This window comes from Mastigoproctus giganteus, chromosome 10, assembly GCF_048544385.1.
Source record: "Mastigoproctus giganteus isolate SK-2022 chromosome 10, ASM4854438v1, whole genome shotgun sequence".
Classification (NCBI taxonomy): Eukaryota; Metazoa; Arthropoda; class Arachnida; order Uropygi; family Thelyphonidae; genus Mastigoproctus; species Mastigoproctus giganteus.
This window is the reverse complement of record NC_143584.1, coordinates 178806762-178834033: the sequence shown is the minus strand read 5'-3', so window position 1 is coordinate 178834033 and position 27272 is coordinate 178806762. Positions and strand designations below refer to the sequence as shown.

Here is a 27272-nt window from a genome sequence, read left to right as displayed (position 1 = left end):
TTAATTATTTATTTTATTTGAGTTTTTTGATTATTATTATTTTACTATATATATATATATATTTTTTTTTTTTTTTTTTTTTTTGTGACTGGTGCAACATAATATGCGCCATATGGCCATTACTGATATTAATACATCAACTCTCCAATATAATTCCCCACTAAGGGTTTCCTGTACTGACAATTCTGTGTGATAATGTCACTAGTATTAGTAAAAGTAATAGTGGCATGTGATGCAAGAAAGCAAGCATATGAGCTTATGCAGCATCAGCCAAAAAAAAAAAACAAAAAAAAAACCCAATTTCACAATCCATTCCCTCTAAAAATTTGTTTAGTTCCTCCTCGAATTTATTTAAGCTATCAACTTCCACAATGACAGATGGAAGCTTGTTCCAGCAATTAACCTCCCGCTGGCTAAAGATAAACTTCTGCACATCTATTCTACAACTGTCTTTCCTCAGTTTGAATCTATGCCCCCTCAGGTTCATAATCTGAGCAACCACAAGAATCCCATCAGAATTCAGCGTGCTCAACCCATTTAAGGCCTTATACACCTCAGTCGGATCACCTCACAGGTGCCTAGTCTTCAACCTCTGCTATCTGCAGAACTTAAGCCTTTTTTGGTAAGAGGACCACTTCTCTGTATACCCAAGCAACTCTTCATCCTTCCTAAAATGAGGCCTACAGACCTGTATGCAGTACTCAAGGCATGGCCTGACCATCGCCTTATACAAAGGGATAGTCACCTCCTTTTCCCTACCAGCAAAATTCCTGAATATCATTGACAATACCCCATGACCTGCTCTGGCAGTCTGTCTGCATTGGTCAGAAAACTTCATATCTGGCTGCACAATTACTCCCAGATCTTTTTCATTTTCTACCACCCTAGGTGTAGTACCACACAGTTGGTACGTTTCTCTGGGGTTACTTCTACCCATATGCAGTACTTTGCATTTGTCAATGTTAAAACTTCAGTTGCCACTTCTCAGCCCATCTGCCCAAATTTTCTAGATCCTGTTGCAGTAGCACACTGCCATTACTTTCATTAACAATCCTGCCAACCTTTGTATCATCTGCAGACTTCGACATTAAGCCTTGATATACCTTCATCACTATCATTGATAAATATACAAAACAACAGTGTGCCCAACACGAAACTCTGGGGGACTCCACCAATAACATTAGTCCACAAAGAGTAGTGTCCATTGATTACCACTGTCTTCTCCCATTCAACCACCCTTTTATCCATTGTAGCAACTTACCCTTAATACCATACTGCTCCAATTTGTACAGTAGTCTTCCATGCGCAACAGTGTCAAAAGCTTTCCTGAAATCCAAGTACAGGTAGCCCTCGATTTACACCGGGATTAGGTTCCTGGGGACACAGGTGCAAATGGGAAATCACAGGGTTAGGTTCCGGGCACCAAAATTTTCCTACCCTTTTCAATACTGCTATATTTAAAGCAAAGAAATACACTTTTTTAATTAAAAAGTGTTTTATTTTTAACCTACATAAATATAATAGTACGTACATGTAAATAAAAAATAAATTAATACACACTAAACGTTTTGACTGTGGAGTAATGCCAAAGTTTTAGTTGGCTTTTGAAGGTCCTTTTGAGGCCTTCTTAAAATGAGGCCTTGGTGTACCAATCCAAGATGTTCTGTGTCACCCAAGCCTTCTTGTTTGACTTCCAGTACACAGGCAACATGCTTTGTTTAAGCCTTTCATAACGTGTGATGTTTCTGAATAGTACACCAACACTGGCTTCAATTTAAATTGCCTGACACATTTGCACCCACCAAAAGTGTCAGCCTGGCTTTTGATGCTTAAATCCAGGAGCCAACTTTTCTTCATGGGCAATGAAGGTTTTTGAGGGCAACTTTTTCCAATAAAGGCCCGTTTCATCAACATTGAAGATGAGATATGAAGGGTAATCATCCTCCTGTACTATGACCTGAAACTCTGCAGGGAATGCAGCAGTGGTATCAACTTGTGCACTTGCTGCCTCACCGGTAATTTTCACACTTCTGCAATTGGTTCTTGCTTTAAATCTCGAACCAGCCCTTGCTAGCCAAAAATATTTCATTGCACTGACCTCCTTCGTTCTTCTTTAAGTCTTCAAAAATTGACTTAGCCTTTTTAGTTATTACAACTTGAGTCAAGGGAATCCTTTTTTGGTTAGAATCATTGACCCAGAGTGTTAGCAATTCCTCCATTTTTTCCCAAAAGCTTACTTCTGCTGTAACTAACTTTTGTAGCACTTTGTTTTATTTTATCAGCATTCTTCATAATTGTAGTAATAGTCGATGGAGGCATATTCATAGACCTATACACATTAGGGTGGCTTTTACCATCTTCCATCCTCCGAATAACCTCCATTTTTTCTAATGTGATAGATCGACATGCCCTTTTCACATTTTCATTTGCACTAGTATTCATTGAACTTCTTTTACCAGACTTGACGTCTCTATATTCTATTAATTAAATTAAAAACTTTATAACACGGTTGGCAAAAACTGCACACGGCTATCACTATTATTAATTATTATTTAACTTATTAATAGCACAATTAATAAAAAATGTTAGTGTAATAAATTTCCAACATGTGTACATGATGTAAACAACAACCAACTGAATGCTTCACTGCATGGACCTTTACCTCCTGCTTCCACGAGTGGATACTTTGAGGGTGGGAAGCTTTCTCGTCTGTGATACAGATGCGCTAATGGCCTTGTAGTTACTGACCGGCACTATTGCGAATTAGCGCAAATTGGACTGCCACAAAATGAGGGCTATCTATATATAATATGAAAATTATTTTTTGCATCCAGTTCCTTTGTAACCACATCATAGTATCCAATCAACTTTGTTAGACAAGACTTTCCCTTAACAAACCCATGCTGTGTCTGTATTATTACTTCAGTCTTGTCTAGATGATCCTGCAATGCATCTTTAACCAGTGACTCCATTATTTTCCCCAGAACAGAAGTTAAACTAACTGGTCTGTAATTACTTGTATCACCCTTTGTGAATTGGGGACACATTTGCACATCTCCAGTCCGTGAGGACCTCCCCTGAGTCCAATGATGCTCATAATTATGGCTAAGGGTTTGCTTACTTCCTTTGCTGCCTCCTTTAATATAACTGGATAGATCCCATCCACCACAGGTGCATTTCTTATGTTTAACTTCAACAATTTCTCCTCCACTTTGCAGCCAGGTGGGAAGGAGCAGCAGTGCGTAGCACATGCTTCTTGATTAGACCGGGGTTCGAGCCCGTCACCACCAAATACGGAGGATGCGGAAAGGTCAGGGAATGACTACCGCATATCGCGGAGCAATATGGCCTTAGTTGCTAATGCTCCTAAAAACCAAATAACACAATAACCCTCCACTTTGCTCTCAGTTATTACAAAATCATTTAGCTCCCTGCTAGAGTTTGATAATCTTCTTGCCTCCACTTTCCTACAGACTTCATCATGTGAATGTAGATGCAAAATACTCATTCAGTTTGTCAGCTACCTCAGCAGGTTATTCAACAATGAAACCATCGATATCAAGTGGATCACTCTGATTCACCCCCTTACTTCTAGAGTTCACATGAGTAAAGAAGTCTAATGTTTTTATTTGCATCTTTTGCCCAAGATTTCTCATAATCTGCCTTCGCTTGCCTAACTGCCTTGAATACAGACTAGCTTATATCTGCCATAGGCGTTTATATCGATCAGGTTTCAGAATGTTCTTATTCTTTCTCTAGCTTACTGATAAGATGACAATAATTTTAATTTTAAAAATTTTGTGCCTATGCAGAGTTTCCCCTCCATTTGCTACAGTCAGTAAGAGAGACAGATTGAAATCATGAATATGACACTTGTCCTTACTTGTTATTTTTATAATATCTTTATTACTTGTCCTTACTTGTCATTTATATAATATCTTTATTGCAATCAGCAAAAATAAAAAAAATTACATGGATGCCTGATGCAATGCCCATAACAGCAAAAATGCTAGGGGTTTAACATAGAAAGGAACTAAAATTCTAAAAACAAAAATATAAGTTGTAAACATGTGAAAACAGTTTATTTTTTTTTTTTTTTTTTACAATAGCAACAAACCGATCAAGGAAAAACAGTGACAGTCACTCTGTTGGAGGCCAGAGCTGCTCCATGATGATATGTATCCTGTAGGTCTTGTCCTCTGAATTTCTTGTAGTCGGCATCCATATCTTGGACGTTTTGGAGCATCTCCATTGCCAGGAATTTGTCACCCTTCCTGAGCCTCCACGTCATGGACTGTAAAGAAGGGAGGACCCTTAAGGGTTTCAGGGGGATTCTCTAATTACAAATCTGCTGAAAACTTGGTATATTGATTTCACCCGCTGTAATTTTAATGGTGACGAATAAGTGGAGGGTGAAGATCCATTCTGAGACTTTTCTGTAGTTTAGAAGTTTGGTAATTTCTGAAGTATGTGTGAGGGTGGAAGCTTGTGCTTGAAGAGCACCCACCGAAGAAGCCAGTACTCATCAGATGAGATGGTTTTTAGTGTGGTTTTTGCTGCCGACACCCAGATTTCAGATCCGTAGGTAATGACTGGCTAAAGAAACTGGTAAATATATCGAAGGGTGTACTGAGACTCTGTGACATGAAAGGAATGTTTTTTGGCAAGCCATCTGGATCGGCAGACCTTGTTGTGAATACCTGCAACATGGTGTTTAAAGCTGAGCTTAGGGTCAAAGATGACCCCGAGATCTCTGTGCTTGGTTACTGGAGGGATGGAGGTTCCATGGATTTTCAGGTTTAGTTGAGTTGGGTGTGATTCGAGTGAGAACACCATTTGTGCAGATTTATTTGGGTTAATCTGAAGAGAGAACTGTGCTAAGCACATAACAAGAGTTTTTAGGCTGTTCATGATGGTGTCGGAAGTAGTCTCAGGTCGGTTGCTCCCATGTGTCTGATAAAGGAGCTTCAAATCATCTGCATGGCTGAGAAAATGTTTCCTGGCACAGGAATGGGTGGATGGCAGCAGTAAAGAGGAGCCCAGAAAGAACTCTGCCCTGGGGAACACTTACACTGACTTTTCCTAGTGAAGGATTTTTTATTCACCGTCAGGTGAAGAACCCTGGTTGTAAGAAGCAACTTTAAGAATTCAAGGATATTTCCTTTAATCTGGTATCCCTCCTCACTTAACTGAAAGGCCCCGGGTGCCAAGCGTTTCTTGAGGCCAGGCGATTTTCTGTGCTAAATAGTACTGCGATTCCTATAGCGATTTTCCAAAGCGACTGAGTTTTTCCTTGTTTCATTTCGTTAATAAGCCTTTCTGTTTATTTAGCTCTACTTTTTAAAAGTATAGAAAGAGAGCCAGAAAAAGGAAAGTACCTTTTTCTTTATTGTATATACTAACCGTACTAACTCCTACGCTTGGCCACAAGCGGCACTGCTCCTGCCTCCCCGTGGCGGGGCCGGTAACCTGGGTGGAAAAGCTAATCCCCCAGGGCGAAAAGGAGCCAACATGGATAAAGAAAATTATCCAGCCTTAGAGCCTTCAAGCTCAAATACCATAGATTGGTATAACTCCAATGAAAGTAGTGCGCAACATAAGCGCTTAAAAATAGATAATCATCAACCTGAGTATCCAACTTTCCTGATTATCCATTCCTTAACTAGTCAACCAGTGAGCAAACTCTCTCCATTTATTATACAGAGATTTCTAGAAAATGCTGCTGGATCACCTAAAATGGTCAAAAGGTTACAGTCAGGGGATTTGCTTGTGGAAACTACGCAGTCGAAACATTCAGAATTGTTGTTAAAGATGACAACATTTGGTGGTATCCCTGTTAAAATATCTTCCCACTCAACCCTAAATAGTTCCAAAGGTGTTATCTCTGAGTGGGATCTATTGAATGTAACAGAAGAGGAGCTTGTACAAGAACTTAAAGACCAAAAGGTCATACAAGCTAAGAGAATTTTGACTCGTAGAGATGGCAACCTCATTCCAACCCGCAGTGTAATTCTCACATTCAATACTCCAAACTTACCAAATACTGTAAAAGCTGGTTATCTTAATTGCCATATCCGCCCATATATACCAAATCCAGTACGGTGTTATAAGTGTCAGAAGTTTGGACACTCTCAGGCAACATGTCGAGGAAACACAATATGCCCAAAATGTGGATCCCAGGATCACACTCAAACAGACTGTACTGCTACATCTCCGGTTTGCCCTAACTGCAGGGAAGGTCACCCTGCATATTCTAGAAATTGCGAGCTATGGAAATTTGGAAAAAAAATACAGAAATTTAAAGTTGAAAATAAAGTGACTTATCAGGAAGCGAGACGACAAATACTGAAAGATACTCCTGCACGTACATATGCAGATGTTACAAAGAAATATCATTCAATTGCTACACAAACCAGTGACTCAGTTCCACCGAACATATCACTTGCTGAATGGGCTAGAGCTCAGCTTTCAGTTCCTCAGCCATCCTTGAAGCAACACAACAGAGACCAGACTTGTAATACCCCAATTTCCATCCCCACCACTAGTGGCATCAAGTCACAAAGTGAGACCAGGATGACAAATGCTGAATCTTCTACTAAAACCCAGATTAATACTGCAGAAATGGATACAGATGACAAAACTGAACAAGAACCTATATTAGAAATTCATGCTGAAGAAGACATGGACACTGGACGGCCTACCTTTCCTAAAAAAGATAAAATTAAAATAGATCGCAATAAGCCTACTGCCTCTAAAAGGCAACCGGATCATCCTACCACTAAAACTAAATAATGAAGTGCATTTTACAATGGAATTGTCGAGGACTACGTACTAATACAGATGAACTTTATGAACTAATCCGAGATTTCAATCCAGCAGGCATTTGTTTACAGGAAACATTTTTAACTCCACAAGTGACCCCCTCAATAAAGAAATATATTTTGTACAGGCGTGACAGGAATACAGCAACTTCAGCCCATGGAGGTGTAGCGGTTTTGGTATCCGTTACTAATCCGTCCAGACAAATCCCCTTAAAAACTAATTTAGAAGTTGTTGCTGTAAGAATAGAAATTGGAATATCTTTATCTCTTATTTCTATTTATCTTCCACCAAACCAAGCGTATATACTCCGAGATTTTGACGAGCTCCTTGCCCAGATACCACCTCCTTTTTGTTTGATGGGTGACTTTAATGGACACCACCCGTTATGGGGAAGTCTCCATATGGATAAAAGAGGGCAGCTAATAGAAACATTACTGGACAAACAAAATTTAACTTTGCTGAACACCGGTGCACATACTCATGTTCATTTTCCCTCAGGAAATACTTCAGCCGTAGATCTGTCTATCTGCGCCCCCGCTCTATACCCAAGTATACATTGGGCGGTATTGGATAATCCCCATAATAGTGATCATCTTCCAATTACTTGTAAATTCCAAATTACCCCCACCACCTATCCGGAAGCTCGCAGAAGATGGAAATTTACAAAGGCAAACTGGGAAAAATTTTCCTTAAGTACAGTTTTAGATAAAAACTTCATTCTGAACCAGTCAATAGATGAAGCTAATGACCATATTACTAAACGGATACTAGCAGCAGCTGACAAAGCTATTCCTCAGTCGTCGACTCATCCACGCAGGTGCAAAAACTACTGGTGGAATGATGAGTGTAATAAAGCAAAAAAAGAAAAGAACAAAGCTTGGAATATTTTCCGCAAGCATCCCACTATTATTAACCTTATAATTTACAAGAAACTAAATGCTAAAGCACGACAAATAAGAAGGAAAGCCAAAAAAGATTCTTGGATTCAGTTCGCTTCCACTATCACCAAAAACACCGATACTAGATTAATCTGGAGGAAAATCCAACATCTGAATGGCAAATATCCATTGTCATCCTCTCCAATATTGATCTGTAATGGACAGGAACTGTCTTCCCCCAAAGACATTGCAAACGCTTTTGCTAAAGCCTTTGCAAAAATTTCAGCAGCAAATTCATATGACACTTCATTCCAACAAATTAAAGTGGTAGCAGAAAGGTTTAAGTTAAATTTCAATACCAGTCTGTCTCTTCCATATAATCAGCCTTTTACTATATCCGAGTTAAAGGATGCTCTTAATGGATCACCCAATAGTGCAGCTGGACTTGATGGTATATTTTATATTATGCTAAAACACTTGAATGATACTGCTTTACAAATTCTTTTACTATTTTTTAACAGAATTTTTGAGGAAGATGTTTATCCGCGCTCTTGGAAACATTCACTTGTATTAGCCATCCCTAAACCAGGAAAAGACCTCTCTAATCCAGGAAATTATCGTCCAATTTCCTTAACTAGTTGTTTGGGGAAAACACTGGAGAAAATGGTTCTTAAGCGCCTCACCTGGTTTCTTGAGACACTTAACATCTTGCATAAAAATCAATATGGCTTTCGGCAAAATAGATCTGCATTAGATATGATGACCAAAGCAGAATCAAACATCAGAAACGCTTTTGTCAGAAATGACCACCTCGTTATGGTAAGTTTCGATTTAGAAAAGGCCTTTGATACAACATGGCGTTTCGGTATTCTTCAGGATCTTTACACCTTTGGTCTACGAGGCAGGCTTCCTTTGTTTATTCAGAGCTTTCTCCAGGGCAGAACCTTTCAGGTTAGTCATTTAAATGTTCTTTCTAGAATTCATATACAGGAGGAGGGGGTCCCTCAAGGATCTATCTTGAGTCCTACGTTATTTTTAATAAGAATAAACAATATCATCCATGATATTCCAAGCACAGTAGAATTATATCATTATGCAGATGACCTCATGATTTCGTGCCAAGGAAAAACTATGAATTCTATTGAGAGACAGCTTCAAATCTCAATTAATAAAATTGAGCTGTGGATGTCTCGCAATGGCTACCGCTTATCACCACAAAAATCTAACTGTATTCATTTCTGTAAAAAACGTATGAATCCACCCTGAGTCTGAACTACATCTTAAAAATTTCACCATACCTCTTTCCAATAGTATCAGATTTCTTGGCCTAATCCTGGACAATAAATTAAACTTCTTACAACACATCACATATCTGAGAACCATTTGCTTGAAAAAATTAAATATCCTCCGAGTACTCTCTTCATTGACATGGGGTGCTGACCGATACACTCTGCTTCGGCTTTATCGGGTATTAATTTGATCTCGTTTGGATTACGGAGCTCCAATCTATGACTCTGCCAGGAAAAGTGCACTAACTCGGCTAGACACTATCCATCACAGTGCCCTAAGAACTGCTTTAGGAGCATTCAGAACATCCCCTGTACAGAGTCTATATATAGATGCACACGAACCTCCACTCCATCTTCGGAGGAAAATGTTGATCCTCAACTATGCAGCAAAAACACGGAGTCTTCCTTTTCATCCTGTCTCGCCATACTTATTTGAGCCCCAATGGACCACGTTTTATCAAAACAAACCTAACGAAAACAAGCCTATTGGGATAAGGTTGCTACAGTTATCACAATGTTGGAATCTAGACATGGGTAATGTCTTTCAGGAAATGTGTAATCACGACCCTCCGTGGTCTGATTATACACCGGACTGTGACTTCTCATTCCAACAATGGGGGAAAAAGCAAGCAGCAGACATTACTATCAGGAAACTCCATGCTGCACATGTTGCAGAAAATTCTCGGTGTCTTCAAATATATACCGATGGCTCGAAAACAAGTACGACAGTGGGCGCAGCGGCAGTCTCTTCTATCTTTTCTTCTTCTGTGTCCCTTCCAAAGGAATGCAGCGTCTATTCTGCTGAACTGTGGGCAATTAAAATAGCTCTGGATCACGTGATAAATCTGTCCAGGAAGCGAATTATGATCTACTCTGATTCTCTGAGTGCAATAAAATCATTGAAAAATCCATCCAAACCAATCCACCCTGTCTTGAAGCAAATTAGATCACAGATTATTGCGTTACAAGCTGTAAACAAATCAGTCAGTTTCTGTTGGATACCAGGTCATGTAGGCATCAAAGGAAATGAATACGCAGATCAAGCCGCTAAACATCCAATCAATGTAAGATCTAACTACAAAGTGCCATACACAGACTACAAATCAATCATAAAAAACGTGTGTGAAGAGCAATGGTTGCAAATCTGGCAGGCTCAGTACGGCAATAAACTACTACAATTTAAACAGGAACCTAAGTTATGGCCCTCAAGCATGCGATCAAATAGGCAAGAGGAGGTGATCCTGGCTAGGACGCGTATTGGGCATACGTATCTAACACATATTTATCTCCTCAAGGGGGAAGATCCGCCTATTTGTACATTTTGTCAGACTACACTTACAGTGAGACATATTCTAATAAATTGCAATCATTATAATAATTATTGAAACAAAATTTTCAAATCGCTTTCACATCTGCAAGAACCTTTGACATTAACACATCTGATTGGAGACAATGCAAATCTACCTGAGTTCTTTTATTTCTTAAAGCAGACAGGATTATTTTACAGATTTTAACTGGTAATTGCACTACCGAATAGAATCAGGCACAATATGGCCTTAGCAGCCCTTGTGCCATTAAACAACATACCAACCAACCAACCAACTTAACTGAAAGAGGGGCTGGACGTCAATACAGTCAAAAGCAGACTGGATATCTATTCCAATTGCCAACAGATTTCCTTCTGCATGTAGAGATTCTTGTTGTATTTTTGTCTTTGTGTGTTTAGATGCACACTTGGAGTTTATTATTAGTGTGTGTAATTTTTATTTTCAGAATGTACCAAGCAATTCAAGCTGGGAGCAGGCATTGAAGTTGATTGTTAATGACTCAAGATATGGTACCTTAAAGAAATTAAATGAAAAGAAACAGGCATTTAATGCCTATAAAACTCAAAAGGCTAAAGAAGAAAAGGTAAGATATATAGAAATGGCAATCTCTATAGTTTGTGAGTGAAGTATACACGTGATTGACAATGAATCTGTTCAATAAGTTATCTCCCTTAACTGCAAATATGCTTGATTATAAAATAATTTAGTAAGGTATGAAGTGCATTACATTTCATACACATTAGCAAATAGTGATAATTCATGATGAAAAAAAATAAAGAGAGATTTTTGTTTTTCCACATCCACCACATGGCCTATTCATTCTTCCAACCAGAGCATGGTAACAAACATAATATCCATAACATCCATTAACTACAATATGTGATATGTATGAATAAAAATAAATAATAATTGCTGGATTTTTGTTGTTCCAGTTTTAATGAAATCTGGGAAAGTTAAGCAAATCCTACTAAAAGAGCCAAATATGAAAATCTGTCTACTGGGAGTCAAGTTATTACATGCAGACAGACATACAGAGAAATATTAATTGTCAGATTTCTGTTAGTCTGATTTTATTGAGTCAGATTCTGTTGGTCTGATTACACTGGCCAGCAAAAAGAAAAATTTTTATTTTTTTTTGCTCCCTGTTCAAATTCAGGATGATTCTTGTAGGTTTGACCTTGCTGAATTTAAATATGACAACCACGTTGCCGTAACACCCACCAATTTTAATTCATGATGAAATTTTAAGGGAGAAGGGATTAAAGTAAAAAAACTAAGTTTCTAGTAAAAAAGATTTCATATATTTTAAGAAAATGTTACATACAGTACTAAATATTGAACAATGGGTCTGTTAACCTCATCTTATTTACAAAAAATGTTCATCTGTTAAAAAAAACCTTTTATTTATTTATTTTTTTATAATCATCCATTGGTGTCTGCTAACATATTTGGACTCCATTTTCCTTTGTATCTTTTCCATTTGAGAAATTATCTTGGTGAAACCTTTCACCATGTTCATCAGAGACCACTCCCAAGTTTTCAGGAAAAAAAAGTCTAAATGGGTATATAATAAATGAAGGTTTGATGGCATGTTGCATGCCAACTCTGTATGTTAAAATTAGTTCATCCGCAATTTCACTGTAATTTTGTGATTTCTCATTGCCTAAAACGTTCTGGCAGATGTTTTCAAATCCCTTCCAGGCTCTTATTTCTGTAGCATTTAACTTTAGTGAATTCCTCATCTTGGAATAGCAGTTTGATTTGAGGATCCACAAAAATTCCCTCTTTTATCTTGGCCTCACTGATTTGAGGAAACTTTAGCCTCAAATAGGAAAATCCTTCTTTTTTGTTCATTGCTTTCACAAATATTTTTTTTATCAAACCTAGCTTGATGTGCAATGTAGGTAAATACATTTTTTGACTTATCTACCAAAGATAAGTCAAAGATAAGATATGGCTGAGTTAGTTGTTTCAGGGGTAGCATGGTTTTATTTTCCTGGAAACTTTGATTTTTCATTCAGCAAAAACAGAAAATTGACCTCGAAACACACACAATTTACAGACAATATACATAGCGCAATATAGCCTTAATCGCTGATACTCCTAAAACCCTACCTTAACATCAATGACGGCTAGCTTTAAGCAATCATTAAAACTACATTTAATCTATGAATTTCTTTTTTACATACAAATTGTTGGGGAGAAAAAAATAATTTCCAGATTTCTTTTTTTTTCAATTTTAATGAGATTTGGAATCACTGTCCAAATATAAAATTTCATGAAAAGCAGTCAACTGGGAGTCAAGTTGTTATATTCATACAGACAGACACGCTGAGAGATAATAGGCACATTATGCCTAATAATATACACCGAGTGGCAGAAATCATAGGATACCTACTTAGTAATGGGTAAGTCCACCTTTCTCCTGGATAAGGGCAGTCACATGGCGAGGCATTGAGTCCACTAGTTCATGAAAATGTTCCACGGGTATTTCCATTCATGCTTGCTGCACCTCTGTCCATAATTCTGTTGCATTCCTGGATGGGGGATCCAAAGCTCAAACGGACCTTTCCACAGCATTCGAAAGATGCTCCACGGGGTTCACGTCTGGAGAATGGGGAGGCTATTCCATGGTGGTAATATCTGCAGAATGCTCTTCGAACCATGTTCTAGTCACCACTGCTCTGTGGGGAAGCACATTGTCCTGCTGGAAGAGTCCGTTGCCCTGGGGTGCATGTTGAATCAGGTGAACATGCCCCAGACCATTACTGACTGTTCGCCTGCATGAACAGTTCCTTGTTGACATGATGGGTGCATAGCTTTGTGCGGTTTCTGCCAAATACACACCCTCCTGTCCACTCGAAATAAGTGTAAACGGGACTCATTGGACTAGGAGACCCATCTCCAATCATCCAAGGTCCAATGCCAATGTTCTTTTGCCCAGTTGAGGTGTACAGTCTTATGTCGTGGTGTTAGCAGTGGGACTCTGGTGGGTCGGCGGTTCCCATAACCTATTGTGGCTAATGATCACCTGATGGTCTTGGTGGAGATGTTTCTGGCATCTCCCTTGTTGAAATCAATTGTGATTTGTGCCACTGTTGCTCTCCGGGTGGCTGAAACAATGCGAGACAGATGTCGACAGCCACGTTCATCCACCGCCTTTCTCTCCCCACAGTGCTGTCCACGACGAGATGTTATTCTGGAAATGCCGTATTCCTGATACACCTTGATACTTTTCAGAGGGGATAGTGCAATTTCTACCACCTCCGCAGTAAATGACCCATGTGTCGGGCACCCACTATCATTCCTCTTTGAAAGTCAGTTAACTCAACATCTATCCATATTGACATCAAATTACTGTCTATGTGAATGCAGTGTACCTATATACCTGCCAAGCGGTTGGTTGACAGGGGTGACAGCATCGCGTTGCCCAGGAACCAGGTATCCCACGAATTCTGTCCTTTCAGTGTATTCCACTGTGGAACTTCTGCTGGCATGTGAGCTGAACTTGAAGAGTGAGTTAGTTTTTTTTTCCCTCAAAGTTTTGCCTTTGTTTTCCACCTATTTTTGTAGTGTTTTTCATGTACATCTTATAGCCCTACCCTTAGTTAATATCCCTGTTTGAAAAAGTAAATAACTTATTCATTATCGATTACTTTCCCCGCTTTTGGTAAATCTTGCTGTTTTTTAATAATTATATATTGTTTATGTCACAATATATAACCCATTTAAAAAAAAAAATTCTAGCAGTGTTTTTTCTCCCTTACAGGAAGAGCAACGGCTGAAAATTAAAAAAGCAAAAGAAGATTTAGAGCAGTATTTGCAGAACAGTGATAAGATGTTTTCTACCACACGATATAAGTAATTTAATCTCGATCATTTTACTTTTGTATGTGTGTGTGTGTATTTCATTTCAATATAGATGTTATGCAATATAAATAATAATGTATATTATTATTTCTGTGTAATGTATACAATTAATATGTTAAGTTGATTATTAGTTTGCAGTTTTTTTGTTCAGTAAAGTTGTTAAATTTTAAGACATTGCTGTCACTCTTCTCCATTCTGCAGTGATATGTAACTGTTTTTTTAACTTGGCTACACATTTTTTTTTTATAATGCAGATTAATTTTGTATAAAAATATATTTGAAAGCCATTTATTAGTATTTTTGTTTTTCTTGTGAACAATACTTTTTTTTGTAATTAGTTTTCATAACGAAGGTGGTTGTAAGTATATTTTTAATCCTAACTTACAGATGCTTATATTTCCATTTATTGAATATTATTTATTTATTATTATTTTTTTAATGCTGGTCAGTAATACTGCAAACTGTAAGCATAAAATATGCCCATAGTTGGCAATAATTACAAAAAAAAAAAAAATAATAATATCGTCATCCCATAAGTTTCTCTTTCAAAAATCTTTAATGTGTTAATATATAGATGTTTTTTTGGATCGTCTTCACTTGTGATGTTTTGCTTTTCCAAAAATTGAAGACTACTTTGGAGGGCTGTAAAAAAAAATTGTGGGAACCCTAAATGGTATCTATAAGGAAAGAATTCCAGAAGCGGCAACATTGTCATGGATAAGTACAACACTGGCCAACAAAATACAAACCTTTATATTAAGACAGAAGAAATGCAAATAGGGGCAGAGAAAACTGTGACATGCCGTGTTGCCTCGTCTAGTATAAATGTGCACAAGATCTTTGCCTGCAATAATCCAATGCCAGAATGGGAAAAATTCTTGGGGCTATCAGCCTTTGAAAAGGGTCTTATCATGGGTGCATGTTTAGTGGGAGCCACAATTCAAGAAATGAAAGACATGACTAGTTTCTCAAATGTTTTTAATGATTGGAAAGCAAGCATTCTTCCACACCTCAAAGGTGTAAATGTGGCAGAAAAACAATACTTCAAGAATAAATCTGTCATAGGCTTAGGAGGACTGTATGGAAATATAGATATCCAGTGTGAATACAATTACATCTGAATTTCACCAAGCCCAGAACTGCTCTATTTCAACCCACACCGTGTGCAGGGAATTGAAGAAATTGGATATTGGCAGTTTCCTACCTATTCAGTACTTACATTTTTCAGAGAAAAACAGAAAAATCAACTTTCCGTGGTGCTGAGAATATCGTGATTGGACAGTGGAACAATGGAAGAAAGTCGTGGTCAGGCGAATCATGATAGACCTTTGTTTTACACTGATGGTAGGCAGAGAGTGTGTTGAGAACTTCACAAAGTGATGGACCCTGCTTGCCTTTTTAAGACAACCCCAAGCATCTGCAGGTGGTATCATGGAATGGGGAATGTTTTGTTGGCACGGACTCGGTCCATTGATACTTGTGGAAAGTCGGTTGTCATCCACAGACTACCTGAATTTTGTATCAGATCTAGCACACCCTACAATGTTACACTTCTATCTCGAAGGTGATGGCACTTTATGGATGACTGTGCAACAGCACATCATGTCAGAATCATGCAAGAAGGGTTCAGAGAACATATTATTAATATTGAATTACTGTGGCACGGAGCGAAACGGAGACAGAACAAGTTATGATAACTTTAATAAAGGAAATACATACATACATTGGATTAGATACATACAAAAGCTTTCGGCTGGTTTGTCAACCTTCCTCAGTTAAACTGACAGTTAAGAATGGAGCATGAGGGCATGTACTGCCAATGATGTATGTGAGTGCGTGATTAATTGTTGGATGTTGAAGGCTGTGATGCATGCGGACGTTGCCAGCGTTTGTCATTAGTCAGAATTGTTGTTTCGATGATAGGGTGGACCCAACATCCATTGCTCCTGTTGACCGAGGTATTGGAGCATGTGATGTTTAACGACTCCAATCAGGAGCGTCGTCGATAGTGGCGGGGCCTAACCACGACATCGTGGTGTGGGTCAATGTCGTGGTGGGTTGCCCAAATGTGTTCGGCAATAGTTGAGTGTTCCACATCCGCTAAGCGGATTGCTCTTTCATGTTCGGAAAGGCATTTTTTGAGCCATCTCCCAGTTTCCCCTATGTAGCAGCTAGTGCAGTCACGGCAAGAGATGCGGTAGGCCAATCCGCTTTGTAGTAAGGTGGGGATCGGTGTTTTCACTTTAGAGATGAGGGATCGTAACTTTCTGCCTGGGAGTTGTACGCATTTTATCCCATGTGATTTTAAGACCCTAGAAACTTGTTGTGATAGGGATAAAGGCGCTCGTGGTTGAGTCATTACCTTGGATGTTTCTGTTGGTCGCTACATTGCCATGTGTCTGTAGGTCACACCTATCAAGGGTATTGATGGGATAGCCATACCTCGCAAGATCTGCCTTGACTTAGCAATTTCGGTGTTTCATATTCGGAGAACATAACACAGATTTCCATCTTCCTTGGCCTCCACATTCACCTGATCCCAATACTGTTGAGAATGTGTGGGATATGCTGGAGAGAGCAATTTGGCAATGAAGTCATCTTTCTTCAACTTTATCGCAGCTATGTGATATTTTGCAGTGATGCTAGTGAAGAATGGTTACAATTAGACCAAAACACTTTATAGAATCTATGCTATGCTGTATACTTGCTGTTATTTGAAACAAAGGCAACCCAATTCGACACTGAATAGAGGTTCATATTTTAATGGCTGGTGTGTGTGTATATCACTGTATATCAATGTGTAATGAGGTTATTTTGAGAATGGAAACAGCCATTAGCATGGAGTTTACATATGTAGTTTCTAAGGGATGTTTTGGGAACTTACTGTCACATCTCCTAGAAAAGAATAGTCTAGCACAAACTGTTCTGGTTGAAGGTAATCTAGTTTTATTGGGAAACCTATTGTCAGTGAAACAGGTAACTTTTTTGTAATAAAGATAGGTGGCCCAGAACCAGGATGTGTTTGCTAGGAGCAACAGTCGATGATGTTACAAACAGATTGTCAGATTTTAAGGGGGGGGGGTGTAAAGAGAGCATTATTATTCATATAGAGACTAGCGATATTAAATGAATGCGACTTGACCATTTGTTGGATAAATACAGGACCATGCTGAGAGTTATATCAGGATGTGTATGTGTTTGCAATTCTGCCTAGGCATGATGGGGAGGGGATTATATGCTGAAAGCCTTGTGGATTAACTCAAGACTTAGGGAGTCTGCAAGGATCTGGGAATTGGGTTGGGAATTTTTATTAGTGTGGTCTGCACTTGTATATAGAAAAGAAATCTATTTTGAAGAGATGGTATTCATTTGAACAAAAGTGGTGCAACGATTTTTGCTAGTATCATTCCGCACACCTTAAGGAATCTGGGAAACTGCTAGTTAGGAGGGAGATGGGTAATATTGATCCATTTATCTGATGATGTGGCTCAAAATAATGCTTGTACTCACCTCAAGAATTCTTGTTTGTTGCAGCAACAAAATTTGCTACAAGATCATCTCAGGTCATCTTGCACAACATGTTCTGGGGATAGTGACATTTCAATTGAGTGGGAAGATAAAGCTAGTGAAACAACCTAAATAACTTCAAGGGGTGTGTCAGAACAGTAAACTATAGAAGAATACTTAGTCTTAATTGTATCTATGATAATGTCAGGTGAGTTGTCAAAAAATGGCTGAATTTCAACTCCTGGTTAGAACAACTAATGTTGATATACTAGAGCTAACAAAAACTGGGGATGATGAGTTCAACTACAGTGTGTATAATATATTTAGAGAAGCTAGAAGGGGTGGTGGGGCAAAAGCAGCCTGAGTGCAAAAAGAGCTTTTGCCAAGTCTGAAGTTATGTCTGCGAGCATAGAATCTGTGTAGTGCGAGTTAGTTGGAAACAAAAGAACAAATTAAAATGAGAGTGGGAGTAAACTACAGACCAGAAGATTGTGAAGAGTATGACAAGAGAGTCTATATACAGATGAAAAGGGCAAAACAAGTGCAAACGTCTTATTATGGGTGACTTCAATCTGCTCCAGGTTGATAGGAATAAATGGGAGAGAAGCTTGCCTTGGGGAGAAAATTTTTTTATGTAAACTAGATTATTATTTGTACCAGTATGTTAGTGAAAATACTAGGGGTGAGAATATTCTTGACCTCGTCATTACTCACGAATTAGAGGACATCACAAGGCTTAACGTACAGGAACCATTGTCAGGTAGTGATCACGCAATCATCAGTTGGAAGATGAAAAAAGAAGTTCCAGTAGTTAAAGGTAAAGGCATGGGTTTTAATTTCAGAAAAGGGAACTAAGGCAATTTAAGGTGCTACATGCCATTAATTGGATGGATTGTAGAGAGAGATGACTAATACATTAAAATCATGAAATACTTTTAAAGCAGTAATCACAAATTCCATGAATGCATACACTTAAGAAAATATAGCACAAGGTGGATGCCAAGATGGATGAATATGAAGCTGGCCAGTCAAATAGAGCAGAAAAAGATAGCATGGGATAGTTACAGAGCGATGAATAGTACTGAAGCCTACAACAGCTATAAATTTATTTGTAAGAATACCGCAGATAAGGTTAGAGAGGGCAAGGCTACATATGAGAAAGCACTGGCTAACAGAGTAAAGAATGGGGACAATAAATTTTTCATGAATGTGAATACAACAAAGGAAGCGAATCAGCCATAACCCTTGTCTACTGGGTGTGCGAAAGTCGTGGATAATCTTGCTGTGGTTGCGGAAGATGAATTGATTAGGTACCTTGCATCTGTCTTTACTGACGAAAGACCCTTCATGCTGTAAAGAGGCTGTGTGAGTGAGGCTGAGCCATATGAATTTAGTGATTTTGAAATTGCAGATGACTATTTATTAGAAAAACTTTCAAGCATAAAGGCAAGTAAGGCTCCCAGAGTTGATGACATATATACTGTGGGAGCCTTACATAAATGAGAGTGTCATTAGAATCAGGAGAGATTCCTTTGCATCAGAGAAGTGCCACTGTATTGCCAATACCTAGAGGTGGTTCTAAGACTTAAGTTGGTAACTACTGACTGGTTAGTCTAACTTCATTGGTAGGGAAAATTATTAAGAGTGCAGTCCAGGAATACAGGCGGGCCTCGATTAACGCGATTAATTCATCCCGCGAGCGCATCACGCAAAACGGAAACGTGTTAATCGAATATCATAACCAATAGGAAAAATTATAATTGGTACTTGACCTTCTGGAATGTCCATAAAGAATTTTAAATAACTTTTAAATAATACCTTTTAAATAACTTTTTAACTGCATGCCATGTAAAAGATAATAAAAATTATAGAATTAAATGTTTATTGTTCAAAATATATAATGGAGAAACTAACTATTTGCTACAGAAATATTTGAACACAGTCGTTTGAACAGTTTTGGCTTTCGTTTTTTCATCATACAATTTCCGATAGCCGACAACAAGCTTCTCTAGGCCCTGGCGAAATAACATGCTTCTTTCGATGTTAGGATCAACATCCATTACCTTTTGTTTAAGGTTCTCTGCAATACGAAAGATTTCGCCTAGTTCTTTTACCGTTATCTCCTTTGAGGTAACATTTTCATCTGGCTCACACTCTTTTTCTTCAGCTTCTTCGTGTGCACACTGTTGCTCTATTTGAAGGAGATCATTGTCACTTAGCTGTTCTAAATGCGAATTCAGTGATTCTCGAACGTTAGCCGCATCCAAGCCTTTGAAACCAAGTTCATTACCAATATTAGTTATGTCTTCAATAACTTTTTGAACTGCATCTTTGAAGCAAGTAAAATCGTTTGCGCGGGGTAAAAGATGCTTCCAAACTGCTCTCATATTGCTGGCTGTCACTTCTTCCCATGCTGCATGAATGTTTTCAATGGCCAATCGTATGTTATATTTTTTCCAAAATTCTGGTACAGAAATTGCATTATCTCCTGTTATAGCTTCAAGTGCCTGTGCAAAGGTTCTGCGGAGATAGTAAGCCTTGAAAGTTGCAATCGTCCCCTGGTCCATGGGTTGCAATAACGAAGTCGTATTCGCCGGTAAAAAAACAACTTTCACATTTTCATTTAAGTCACCAAGTGCAGAAGGATGTCCAGGTGCATTATCTAAAAGCAACAGAGCTTTAAAAGTAAGATTATTTTTCTTGCAATAGGCTTCAACTGTTGGACAGAAATAAGACGTAAACCAGTCTTCAAATAGGGCTTTGGTCATCCATGCTTTTTTATTTGAACGAAAAATGACTGGAAGAGTGCGATGGCTGTATCCTTTTAAAGCCCTAGGATTTTGTGCATGGTACACAAGCATGGGTTTCAATTTAAAATCACCTTCAGCGTTACCTCCTAATAAAAGTGTTAGTCGATCTTTTGAGACTTTATACCCAGGTTGTGATGCTTCATTTGCAGCCAAATAAGTTTTAGTTGGCATCCGTTTCCAAAATATGCCCGTTTCATCTACATTAAATATTTGCCGATCGTCGTACTCAGCATCCTGAATGATTTTTTGCAATTCTGCAGGAAATTTGGCTGCAGCATCTTCATCAGCCCTAGCAGCTTCCCCTGTTACTTTAACATTATGCAGTCATGCTCGATTTTTGAAACGTCCAAACCACCCTGAACTAGCAACAAACATTTCAGTCTCCCCTTGATATTTTGTTTCTTTGAGCTTAGTAAAAAGGTTAATAGCTTTGCTCTGAATATTGTCCTTAGATAATGGAATTCTTTTTTGATTGCAATCTTCTATCCAAATTGATAAAAGACTTTCCATTTCAATCATTATTAGAGTTCTGTTTCTGGTATTTTGTAAGACAAAAGAAGTTGATGAAACTTTACCTTTCTCTTTATATTCGTTCTTACGGCTCAAGATAGTTCGTACGGTAGACTCACTGTATCCTAGATCTCTTACGATTTTCGCATGGTTTGCACCACGTTCATGTTTTTTAATAACTTCAAGTTTATCAGCTAAAGTAATAACTTTTCGTTTTTTTTTTATTACAATCACGTTTTTCACTCTTTCTTTTATCCATAATTAACAGGGGTAGAAAATTAGAATTTTTAAATACGTCTGCACGTGACTTTATTAGGTGGAGACAAACAAGTAACACGTCTACTTAGTTGATGGAACACACTGAGGCGGGAAGCGGACAAACGCTTGTTTATTGGCAGTCAGACATTTAGTGTGCGATTCTAATCTTTTTCAACTATCAGAAATAAAAGATCGCGTTAACTGGAAATTTGAATTGCGTAAAGTAAAAAGTGGTATCATTTTTTCCAATCGCGGTAACTGAAAACCGTGTTAATCGAACTCGCGTTAAGCGAGGCCTGCCTGTATTTAGATAGATATGGCATTCTGAAGGATGCACAACATGGTTTTGTTAAGGGAAAATCATGTTTAACTAACTTAGTAGGCTATTTTGACTTAGTTACTCATGAGCTGGATGTAGAGAACTGTTTCAACATAGTTTATTTGAATTTTAGCAAAGCATATAACTCAGACCCTCATGATTAGTTACTGTATAAGTTGGAATGTGTTGGGATTACTGGAATGATTCTAAGATGAATTGCTGGGTGGCTGCAGGGCAGAAGGCAAAGTGTTGTGAGTAATGGATATTCTTCATATTGGAGTAACATCAAGGGTGGCAACCCCCAAGTATCAGTTCTTGGACCACTGTTGTGTCTCATTTTTATAAATTACATTGACAAAGGGATAGAAGGCATGCTTTTGAAATTTTAATGACTCTACCATCGTAAAGATTGGTAGAGTCATTAATGATCAATGCTAAGCAGCACTCCTTCAGGCTGATTTGAACAGACTTCAGATATGGTCAGAAAAGTGGCAGCTATGTTTTAATGCAGCAAATGCAAAACCTTGCATTTTGCTGCATTAAAACACTTGGGGAATAGCAACCCCAAAATAAATTATACACTTCTTGGGGTTGAATTAAAAACAGTAGAGGAAGAAAGGGATTTGGGAGTTACAATATGGGCAGATGAAGTTTTCTGAGCAGCATAAATGGGCGTCCAGGAAAGCTCATAGTGTCCTATCGATGATTTATTGAACATAATCCTGTAGAGATAGGGAGGTCATAATTCCACTGTATAAGGCAATTATAAGACCACATTTGGAATACCGTATTCAAGTATGGAGACCTCATCTGAAAAAAGACATTGAACTTTTTGAAAGGGTCCAAAAACAGGCAACTTGCATGGTGAGATCAAAAAAAGGATGGTCATATGAGGAAAGACTGATTATGTGGGCTACAAAGCTTGGCGACCAGGCACTTCAGATGTGACCTGATTGAAGGTTATAAGGCTCTGAGAGGGATTAGTAAAATAAATGTGGGTGGAATTTTCATTATTATAAAGAATTCCAGAACTAGGGGTCATTAATTCAAATTACAGGGGAAAGAAGTTTAGACTAGATTGTAGAAAGCTTTCTTTTAGCCAACAAGTCATTGATTTTTGGAACAAATTGCCTTTGCAGGTGAGTTGAAGCTGACAGTTTGAATAAATTCAAAGGTCAACTTGATGGACCTACATGAGGAGGGAAGCACATTTGTATTTTCTTATCAACACTCCCCCCCCCCCCCCAGGTACAGCAAAATCCTGTGGCTTCCTTGCACTATATGGTGAATACTATTACTATCATAAAGTAAAGTGTAAAAGAAATCCCCATTTTGTTCCTCCCTTCCCCTTTAGTTTATAATTTTTGGTAATGAGATTTTATTGTGATGTTTCACTTTAATTAGTTAAGTGCCTATTGGAACAAATTGCCTTTGCAGTTCTAAATATATTTTTTTAACTTCTGATATATACTAAATGGCATGCTAACATGCATGTATGAATTACTTGAAAAATTGTCACCACTATGTGATTTGTATATTGAATATAAAAGAATTTATAACAACAGTTAGGTTTTAATTGCTCTACTGAGCTTACATTGAAACAGTGGAATAGAGAATATGAATGTATATGAACTCTAGAAATTATTTGAAAAAAATGTCCATTGTTACAGTCTACTTTTCAGAGCTCCTTCCTATGGAATAAGTAAAGAAAGTTTCCAAAAGCTTACTTGCCATGCTTTATCCTCAGTGCGCCTTGTCGATCTATTCCTCTTGATAGTTAGAGAAAGAGTGGTAACTAAGGGTGCTGGTGGAGATCTGCTGATACGATATTAACTTTGTCGTGTGGTTGTTTTTCTGGCTGCCATCCTCTGAGTTAGTATTAGTAATGCCCATATGGTGCAAGGAAGCCTAAGGCTTATGCTCCCCAGCCAAAAAAAGAGTAAAGTAATAATAAAATAAAATAAATAATAAAAGAAAAGGAAATAGACAACCTATGATTTTCCCTCCACACGTAGGTAACTAACGATCCAGTTGACCTTTGAATTTCCTCGAACTGCCAGCCTCAACCACCAGTAATTTATAACTTGCTGGCTAAAAGGGTGGAGGGAATTAGTTTTGCTGGTTGGTTGTTGTGCGGTGTTTCCAGATTTTTTTTTTTTTTTTTTTTTTTCGTGGCTCACCTGTAGCTTAGTGTAGAAAATAAATTAATGTATTTTCAATAATTATACTCGTAGGTTCAGAAAATAATGACACTACCATTAGGACATTTAACATACCAGTAATAATGCAATTAGGTATTCATTTACATCAGTAAATATAAATAAAAGGTAGGTAATTCATTTCTTTGTTTATTATCAAAAGTTTACATAGACATATTTTAGGAAAGGAAATAAGGAAATTTTTTTATAGTTTTATGTAGGTATATTTCAAATAAGTTGTTTGTGGACCGGTACCAGTCTGCGGACCACACGTTGAGAAATCCTGGCATATAGTATTTCTAAATTGGGGTTGAGGAGGCAGGGAATGATGAATTATCCTTTGTTCTTCTTTATATTATAGCCTTGGATTCGGTAGTCATTCTTTTCCATTATATGGGGTGTGGCATTGCTTCAGGTTGAACAAGTTGCTTCCCTCCCCCCACATTCATAATAATCCAGAGCAAATAGTAATGATCAAACAAAATCAACAGTTGCACCTGCCATGATGTAAGATGTCACCCACCCACTCTCCCATAGTTCTTGTTGGTGGTGTGTTTTGTTGAATATCCTAAGGCACTCGGAATAATACTTTTAAGTTCTCATTCTCTCTCTCTCTCTCTCTCTCTCTCTCTCTCTCTCTCTCTCTCTCTCTCTCTCTCTCTCTCTCTCTCTTTTTTTTTTTTTTTGTAGAACTTGTGTATTTATCATGCCTTATAAGTAAATGTTACTCATTTTAATAGGAAGAATATTTTTGATCAAAACTTTGCAGGGTGACAACTGGATACCAATTTATGTTTCTTACTGTTGCTGTATGAATGAAGCAGAATCCTGTATTTCATAATCCAGTGATGCTTAACCTTTTATACGGAAAAGGGCAAGATTATCATTTTACTCTGTGATTACTCAGATTATCATTTTGCCAAGCACATTTTGTTCTGTGGTTCACAGACAACATTCCCACTACTTTTCTTTTACAGCTGCTTGGACCTGCCACTGCTCTGAGCAGAAAAGTTTAAAAGTTTTCTGTAATATTTATAATAAGAATATTTACAATGAAAATTGAAAATTTTCATATTTTGTTTTTTATTTATTAATTGAATGGTACAATAAAATTTGCACAGCAAAGAAAATTATTTCACGTTTCGAGAACTTTTTGTCATCTGTCTTTTTTAGAAATCCATTGACTATAAACACTAGATTAATTTTGCACCGAGATGAAAGATAAGTCTTAATCATCATCAGATCATCCAAATGTTCAATTTCCAGTCTGTTTCTAGATTTACATTTGTTGGAATTCATGACACTGAATTCATGTTTGCATTCAGCACCAGAACCTTGAAATGTTCCACAGATGTCAACAAGAATTAACAGTTCTTCAAATTCTGTTTCTGAGCATGTAGGTTAGCATATCGGTGAATGACTTAATTGAACCATCCTTAACTTTCTCAGGAATGACGAATTTCAAATCACAGTACTGATGTGATATTATTGTGGCAATGCTTTTGTTTATTGTAATGGTAGCTGAGTATTTTTTTTATTAATTGTTTAACATTCTCTTCTCCAAATTCAGAATTGGGTGCGTTTGTCGTAGCAATTGGGTCAAAAGCTTGCCATTCTCTTAACTTATCATCAGGAAATCTATTGTCCAAGTGATTACACACGTTTAATGAAATAGAATAACATGTGTAGTATTGACATCAGTACTTATAGATGAAATCTTTTATTTTTTCACTCCAATAAACAGTATGGCCAAGATACTGTGACCTTATCTTGTTAATTTTTGCTTTTGCATACTGCAGTGCTTCAATTGTATTCAAACAACTTTTCTGAAGAAATTTAAAGAAATGCCACATCTTCTAAAACATCATTAAGAACAGTTAATGCTACTTCTACATTATTGCCATCCAGTTTTTTATGCATTCCTTGCAACTGTTGATGGTGCTTCCAGCAGCATTTTTAAAAGAAAATTTCAGTTACTGCATGGATGCGCCCCCATACAGCTTAGAGGAAACATTGGCCACAGAATAAAATGTGCTTGGCAAAATTTTCACAAGTTTTTATGACAGACAGTTATATTTTCTTACACGAGGAAATAATAACAAACACTGTATAATAGTAGAACTTTAATACCGAACATAAAGAAAAATATAAAAAAGTAATAATACTTTTATGTAGTTGTGGCTACCTTCACAATGAGATACCAGGTATTGCACTACTTCGAATAAATAATGCTTCTCTAGTAGAGGAGGCTACTGTTATTTATTCTCAGTGAGCACCACTATCCAGATGCGTTTTGGAGCTTGTTGGCTCACTCATTGGTTGGCGGTCAGGTATCCTGATAATGCAGACATGCCATCACAGCACAGTTGCAAAGCGCAAAGCCACAGTATGAGATATAATCAAACGATGCCGTTGCACTACTTATGTAGTTAAATTTATGGGTAAACTATGGTGTATTTACACCAATATTATATAGTTAATTTCAACCCACAACATATTATGCCTTGTGCATTTAGTCTCCAAAATATAATCATTATCTTCACCATTTGGCATTTCTCATATTGTGGAATTAACTTCGCAACCATGATGTCATGTCTGCCTTATCAGGGTACCTGCCCGCCCGCCCACCGATGAGTGAGCCAACAAGCTCCGAAAAGTGTCTGGATGGTGGTGCCCACTGAGAATAAATAACAGTAGCCTCCTCTACTAGTGAAGTGTTATTTATTCAAAGTAGTGCAATACCTAGTATCTTGTTGTGAAGGTAGCCATGATATGAGATGTAATCAAACAGTGCCATTACACTACTTATGTAGTTAAATTTATGGGTAAACTATGGTGTATTTACACCAATATTATATATATTCAAGGTTGAATGTACTGCTGGCCTAAGAGGAAAAAACTAAGTTCAGCAGAATAGTCTCTTAAATGAATCTGTAACTGCTCATTTGATGTCTGGATCCATGTCAGGAACTGTTTTCACCAAAACTTTTAAGAAAAAGTTTAAAATTTTTTTAAGAAAAACAAAATCAATAGAAGTGTATCCAGTTGATATAGATGAACAGTTCACTGTTGAGTCAGTTTGGTGTGACATAAGCACTGCGAAAGCAAAAATAAGAGTAGGAGTGTGTTATTAGCATTAGCATTAGTACAGGCATTTGATGCAAGAAAGCAAGCTTATGCAGCATCAGCCAAAAAAAAAAAAAATAAATAAATAAATAAAAAATAACCACTTCCACTTCACCCCTCTGTTCGTTCGAAATACCTGTCCAGCTGAGCCTTAAACTTATTTAGGCTATCAACTTCCACGACAAGGGATGGAAGTCTATTCCACCAACCAACCACTCGCTGGCTAAAGGCAAATTTCCTCACGTCTATCCCACATCTGTCTTTTCTCTATTTGAATTTATGCCCTCTCAGGTGATTATTCTGAGCAAGAGGAAGAATCCCATCAGCATTGAGCATGCTCAAACCATTCAAGGCTTT

General features: G+C 37.7%; 1 protein-coding gene across 4 annotated transcripts in view; it reads left to right on the top strand.

The window, feature by feature from the left end:
- The window catches only part of Prp40 (pre-mRNA processing factor 40), a 434121-nt gene that overhangs the window by 117315 nt on the left and 289534 nt on the right, over positions 1 to 27272 (top strand). For all 4 annotated transcript variants that reach the window (XM_090383606.1, XM_090383605.1, XM_090383604.1 and 1 more), the window contains exons 11-12: positions 10763 to 10900; positions 14087 to 14178. In XM_090383606.1, coding sequence (XP_090239732.1) covers positions 10763 to 10900; positions 14087 to 14178 — 230 coding nt within the window. The remainder of the gene's footprint in view (positions 1 to 10762; positions 10901 to 14086; positions 14179 to 27272) is intronic.